We start from the raw sequence: 7,369 nt of genomic DNA on the forward strand, positions 1-7,369 counted from the left end.
CCGAATATTCTCATACAAGGCGTCAACCGTCTCGAGCTTATTCGCGTAAAAAGAAAATTCACATAACCTCCAAAAAATACTTCAGCAGTATTAAATCGCATGATCTTGAAAGCTCTGTTACCTGTTTATGCATGAAAAAATTACCATATATTGTCAAAAGTGTGCTCAATAATGTACAAAAGTCAGAATAAAACTACTTTATTCCTATTTAAGAAATAAAATTTAATTTTTACCATGAAACCCTAACCCCCTAAAACGTACCCATTCAACATAAGTAAGCTTCATCGCTGAAACAAATTTTTTTTTGTGGAAATGAGTGTGCGATTATGTGTTCCGAATTAAGTCTGTCCATTATATAAAACTCCGAAACACATTCACACACAGCTGATTATGTCAAGAGGACCAACTCCAAAAAGTATGGCCTCATTGAAAACCACTCATCTAAAAAAACCTTCGAAACGATGTTATGAATACCGTTAATAAAAGATCCTTGAGCGAATTTTGTTTTATCTCTTCGATTGACTGAAAACGGGTTTCAGTTTGGGGAACAAGAAAAACCACACATCATAATTCCGGCCGTTCTCACACAAAGGCTTCAATATGGCCAAAAAGAACTTCTTATTGACCGTCTGTCTGTCCATAGCGAATCCATGATGCAGCAAACCACGAATATCGAAAAAACAATGAACATCACCTTAATTTTGGTGCTTTGGCGTTTTTTTTTTTGTTTCGGCTTGTTTTTTCCTTCCATTCCGATGTTAAACTCATAAACCTCTGTTTTATCGGCAGTTAAATGTTCTCCATGAATGTGGGATCGGAATTCAAAAATACCTGTTTACGGTACTCTTTGAAAAAAATTCAGCTTTATCGGGACGAGTCAAGGAAGAATGCGTTTCATAAAATATCCACCTAAATCATTCGAACGCACCCTCTCTCATTTACGCGGGAAATTGAAATTACAATATCCGGGAACTCTTTTAGGACCTACTTAGGTTGTAGGAATTTTGTAAAATATACAGTCAAATACTTAAAATTATATCCTTCTCCAAGTAAATAATTTCTAGTACTTATTTAAAAGGTGTTGGCATTGTTCATTGAGAAGAGATCTCTAGTAAGACTTTTATCACTCATTCGTTTTACTTAAAAGTATGAATTTTCAGCAGTTTACTGTGCAAACTTCGTATAATCGGTAGACGGCAAAGCCATCTAAAGATCCGAAGTTTTACAGCAAAATACTATTTGACAAACACTATCGTTGCTTTCTGGCGTTTATTTGTATGCATTAACTTTTCTCTATGGCCAGCTCCATGTTCCTTAAGTGAACACATTTCATACAGACTGTAAATTTTTCCTTGTCACCTCAATTTCAAGAAAGTTAATGATTTCTCGCCTTACTGCTTCAAAACCTCTTGAATACGCATTTTTTTCTTTTATCTTGATGAAACCTGAGAACTTCAAAACCCATAAAAAAAAACCTTGACTCTGTTAAATTGTTAATAATAAATACAAAAGGAAACGAGAAGAAAAGGCATCGATACAGCAGTTAGCGGCGGACAAATTCATATTTATGATTTTAAGAATCGGAAATGATTTTTTCAAAACTAATTGATGTTATACGCTCGTAAATTAACGAACTAACTTTGCGAATTTGCAATTCAAATGAAACCGATTAAATATTAAGCAGCGGAGCTAACTCCACGAATTATATCATTGAAAGCGCGAAAAAAGTCAAAAGATGTAGTATATGAATAAGGAATGAAAAGAATAAGCGTAAAACTATTTTTAAGAATTTCGCTTAAAAATCCTCATAGTGATGTTTTGAAGAGCTATAACTAGCTGCTACTTGAGATATAGATATATAATTTGCTGCAATGAATAGGCGTGTCCTAACACCTAATTAAGTTTTAGTACATACTTTCGAAACCTCTTAAGTTATATCAACCATATTTTTTTTTACACAAAAGCTTCCTGTAAGTCCTCAGCCACTGTGACAATAGGTGAAATTGGATAACAACTACTTCCATTCATCATATAACACTAAATTGAAAGTAAAAAAATGTATTAAACTTCGCAACGTAATATATATAAAAGTGCTTCTTGGCAGCTGTTTTAATGAACAATGATACAACTCAACGACTTGATCAATTTCAATTAAAAAATTTTCTGAATTTTGTCTTTGTTGGTTGAGAGAGGAATTTACTTCTCAATTGCCTACTCAGTCCGATTTAGCATCTGGAGGCAAGAGTTAATATTCTGCTTTTGATATTGCGCCACGTCGATTTGCACAGCTATACTCGATTTGCGGGAATACTAAATTCAGACATAGCGGCATAAAAGCAACTCCTTTTCGTGCTATCAAAAGCAGCTTTGAAATCGATAAAGAGGCGGTGTGTGTTGATTGTCTTTTCGAAGATTTGGTGCATGGTGAATATCTTGTCAGTTGTTGATTTTGCAGGCCTGAAGCCACACTGGTAAGGTCCAATCAGTTTGTTGACGGTGGGCTTTATTGCTTCACACAATACGCTCTATATGCGATGTTGAAGAGGCTTATCACACGGTAGTTGGCGCGGATTGTGGGATCTCCCTTTTTGAGAATTGGGCAAAGCACACTTAAATTTCAATCGTCGGGCATGTTTTCATCTGACCATATTCTCATGATGGGCTGATTCATGCTCCTTATCAGTTCTTCGCCGCCGTGTTTGAATAGCTCGGCAGTAGTTCAGATTGCCAAGCTTTTCGTATTCACGCATTTTAACTTCTCTTTTTTGTTTTTTGTCTGCAAATGCGTCTTGCTTCCTTCTTCAACTCTTGGTATCTATCCCATTCCGCACGTGTTGTTGTCGATTGTAACGTTGCGAGGTAGGCAGCCTCATCGTACCAGCTGCTCTTTTACATTTTAGGTAAACAAATGGGTTGGTTTGAAGCTGTACGTAAGCAGCTAAAAGTACTGTCTCACATACCATACCGAGTTGCCGATAAGTGCATTCAGGGAGCAGGAGCGCAAGTCGGGCAGAAAATCGTTCAGCTGTCTACAGATAACTACATTGTTCTTTACATTGAATTTGCGCTTCTTTATATGGCCACTGTAGTAAATATCACAAGGACTTACACGCCTCAGTCCTTGTCCATTCCCTTAAATCGTTTGCAGTGGTCGTCAGTGAAAAGTGTGATCCGAGGATGTTGTGTCTTTTTCTTTGGGGGTGTTTTTTTTATGTGGCGGGTCCCAAACCCAGAGAACAATCCTGGGGACGCTTGATACGCCTTCAAACGAATGTTTTTTGGCTACCCAGAAGATTGATAATTGTAATAATTGAAATTTTAAGTAAATTTCTTTAAAATATGAATCTGAAATATTAATGAAAATGCTCTTGACTTTTATCCCTAAAAAATACTTCATATGAATATCTTCGGTTACCCCTAACTTTGGCTTCGTTTTTATACCATGAACAGGGTATATTATTTGCCTCTGTGTTTGTAACATCAGAAGCCCTATAATTCCATAAATGTAAATATAAGTGAATCTATTTAGCCACTCTATCACTTTTGTGATATCGATCTGAGATTTGATGTGCCGTGCTTTTCTCACCAAGAAGTTGCTCGGAACGATCGATATCAGACAACTATAGTATGTAGCTGGCATAGAAACTGAACTTGCTTGTTTCGAAAACTTTTTCATTTGACCAGATATATTCACGAAATTTGGTTTGGGTTATTTTCTAAGCCAATAATTGTACAGATGGGGCATATCTACCAAACTGAACGACCGGGGTGAAGTTCTTGTAAGGAACCTTTTGTATTTGTGAAGGGTATTTAACGTTTTTTCTTGTTATTTATTATTTTAAGCTAATTTTTCTAATCTTAGTATTTAATTTTCTTTGATCCCGCTAGTAAAAAAAAACTTTACTAATTTTTATAATTAAATTTTATTAAATCGCGTAATTTTCGTAAATAAAAAAACAATAAAAAGTAATAACAATGAATTATAATTAACAATTAATCAATGAGTTTTCGGCTTTATGCCACGTATTACGCAATGCAATGTTAACAAATAACAACAGAACAATTCTAACAAATCCAGTTGCATTTGAAGCGTTGTCTTACAGACGCGCCGCAGCTGGCAGGTACTGGCTAAGTGGTGAGGACGCGCTGCCGAGTTCCTCTGGTGGGGCAGCAATGGCTCTGTAGTTGTAGCTGCCATCGGGAGCAATACCGTCCAAAGAGCCGATAACCGAAGCCACAGGAGCGGTACCTTCATCAGAGAATTCCTTAGTGCCGCCCAATTGGTCGTATTGGTCTGTGATGGGAATATTTTAATTGTGATTATTTAACTTTTTTGTAATTTATGCTTTTGTGTGCTAAATATTGCCTCAAGTTGTGAGCAACTCACCTTGAATTTCTTTCTGTGCCGCCTCAGCTTCCTCGGGTGTCTTGTACTTGATGAAGAATACTTCGGGTTTGCTGGGCACCGTTGGTGCTGGTGTGGCAAAGTCATTGGCTGTGAGCTCGTTATCCTTTTTGCTGAGCACATAAATGACGGTCTTCTCCTCTTGCGGTGCGAATTCGGCTGACAGTTTGAGGTTGCTGTTATCAGAGTTTGGTGCCTTAATGAAGACGACACGATAGTTCTTCTGTGGACGTCCGATGACCAGGTGTTTTGGTTTGCTAGCGCCCTCAGTGTCTTCCGGCGCTGAAATCAAGTAGAATTGCTTGTGTACGCTGGGTGCTGGTGTTGTTGTGGCGGGCGGTAAATACTTCTCGCCACCACGTGTTGAAGGTACGAAACTGCTGGCGGCTGGCTGAGCGCCATAACCGTAACCGAATTGTGGCGCAGCACTCACGGCGGCAATTGTTGCCAAACAAGCGAGTAATACAAAAGAACGCATTGCGAAATAGCTTGTTTAGAATTAGTACTTCCTCAATATAAGAGATATAATATTATGTGTTTGATAATATTTTGATTTTCACTCAAAATCACACACTACACTTCACTGCACTGAATGTGTTGATCCTCTAAGAGGCTTACGATTGCACTGCTTGACCTGTCTACCTTGCAATATCGTTTTATATGCGAATTGCTACGCTTTTCGCACTACAAAATTCGCGAAATCAATGCAAATTTGCAAATTTGCGCTTCGAAGTGGGTGATCAAAGGCGGCGGCGTTAATGTCGATCGCCGGCGCGCGCAGTTCAGTTGACAATTTTCGCGTCAAAAGGCGAGCGCTGATCGCATTATGCTGCTCGCCAATAGATATTAGCTTAAAAGCATCTGCAGCAACACAAACCATCACAAAAATGTTTAGTTGTCTTGCTGCAACAACAAAACGCACTGATCGCGTATCAAATCACATCGGTCATTAAAGCGCTGCTGACCTGCTGCACCCTCGGCTATTGTCAACCGCAATCTTTATTTTTGCACTCTTTTTCATCTAAATTTAAGTTAATTAATTGCCGCTTTATTTCCGCCACAGTTTAGTTCAGTTCATATACGTACTATACATATGTAAACTTCACACATAATAAACTAAACGAATTTTGTTGCATACTTTCGTGCGTAAAAGTCGCTTTGATTTTCCTTTGTTTTCTCAAGGCTAAACACTCCTAAACTGCTGAATTGCTACCTGTATTGAGTGCCATCATACTTTTATGGTGCACTTTAGTCGTCTGCCCATGGTGTTGTTACCTTCCTTATGTCTGTCTCTTTGTTGTCAAACAACGTCTAATCCGTCATCAAAAACTTTGATTTTCGTTAAATACGTATCGGTTATAAAATTTGTGTGTTCTTGCTGTCGAAATGATGGCAAAATTGAATTTAAATGTGTTCGCTCATAAAATGAATGATGAACTGCTTTGCGCCGTTTCTTAGTCAAAACAGAATTGATCATAAAATAAATGATTATAGTTGTTAGTGTTAGATGAGTGCCGTTCAAAATTTCTATTGTGTTTGAAATGGTTTCAATTTCAGTTTTTCAGATTAAGACACGGAAAAATAATATCACTGAAGCTCTTTGGATTTCTGTATATATTCTTCTATTTCAATGATGACAGTCAAAAATTGGTTGAATGAGTTTCAAAGTAGTCGTATCTCGGGTTTTGAAGAATCACGTCCTGGTACGATAGCTGAGATAGTAGGCATCTCAATGGATCACTTGGGCCTTATACTCAATTATATATTAATCATAAGAAAATGTCAGCAACCTGGGTCCTCCGTTTACTTACTTCGGAAACCTAGTGCAACTTTGAAACCGCTTTACAGCAGCTTTTGATGATGTCTAAGTGCTAGCTTAAACAGTTTCTGCGTCGTATTGTAACCGTCGACGAACCATGGACTACACTAGAGCTCAAGAAGCAGTCGAAACAGTGCCTTCAATTGTCGAATTGAATTTCGAAAAAAATTCTGTCAAAGAAAATTATATCGCGAAATCGTGGCTTAGTATTCTGTATCGCGCGTTATATAAGTGAGATCGGTTTCTCTTTATTGCGTTAGAAATATTAGATTTGCAAAGATAAACTACTCCATTTTATAGAGGTTTTCTTCAACACCGAAATCTTAAGCCAGGCTGCAGAAAATGTAAAGGATGTTTATGGTTCTGATACTGTTAGAATACGGTATTTTTGATGTCAAAGATGTACCACACTCCGAAAGTTCAATTTAAAAAATATCCGTACTGTCAACAATTCTACTGACTGAAGTAAACAATCGCAAAAAAGTGACCAGAGTGTTCCATCAGGACAACGACAGCCATCAATAATGAGTTACCAGAAGCTCCCGAGGCTAAGTTGGGTGCTTCTTATCCACATTTCTTATAGGTCGAACCTGGCAGCAAGTGGTATACGCCCCTGTCCATGGATTTGCTGGTGAAAATTCGCCTCCCGAGAAGTTTGGGATAATCGAGTGTCCCTGGCTTTTGCAAAAATGACGAAAGTTTCGAATGGTAATAAGTTCTTGAACAAAACCATGCATATTTCACCTATATCAGACCAATCTAACCGAATAAAAACTTAAAGCACATTTAGTACAAGAGCAATGAATTTCCTTTAAATAGTCCTATTTCATTTAAATATTGACCTACCACCAAGCAGTTGAAGCAATATTTTTTAAACGGATAACATTATTGACGTGTGGCTAATATTTTCTATCGGAAATTGGTTTTAGAATAGTATTGAAGGCTTTGACCAAAAGACACAATGGTGGTTTTTATTAAATGTTATTCGTAACCCTCTAAAATACATATTTGGTACTTTATGAACTTCATGAACGTAAAAATAAGCAACTTCTCGTTTTTATTTTTTGATTCGTTTTAGTTTTTTTTTTTTTTAATTTTATGCAACTTCAAATTATGTTTAATTTAATATTCTTGTTTTATTTATT

General features: G+C 37.2%; 2 protein-coding genes across 3 annotated transcripts in view; one reads left to right on the forward strand and one right to left on the reverse strand.

The window, feature by feature from the left end:
- Window positions 1-7,369, forward strand: part of LOC108976128 (protein gone early) — a 79,239-nt gene that overhangs the window by 41,239 nt on the left and 30,631 nt on the right. The gene's annotated exons all lie outside the window — the stretch shown is intronic.
- LOC108976137 lies at window positions 3,937-5,025 on the reverse strand. Its single transcript, XM_018945057.1, has 2 exons — window positions 4,388-5,025; window positions 3,937-4,294 (listed from the first exon to the last, which is right to left on the reverse strand). The coding sequence occupies exons 1-2, from the start codon at window positions 4,881-4,883 to the stop codon at window positions 4,098-4,100; spliced, it is 693 nt and encodes a 230-aa protein (XP_018800602.1). The 5' UTR covers window positions 4,884-5,025; the 3' UTR covers window positions 3,937-4,097.

The sequence above is a fragment of the Bactrocera latifrons genome, unplaced genomic scaffold, assembly GCF_001853355.1.
Source record: "Bactrocera latifrons isolate USDA-ARS-PBARC rearing strain unplaced genomic scaffold, ASM185335v1 scaffold_73, whole genome shotgun sequence".
In the NCBI taxonomy this organism is placed as follows: Eukaryota; Metazoa; Arthropoda; class Insecta; order Diptera; family Tephritidae; genus Bactrocera; species Bactrocera latifrons.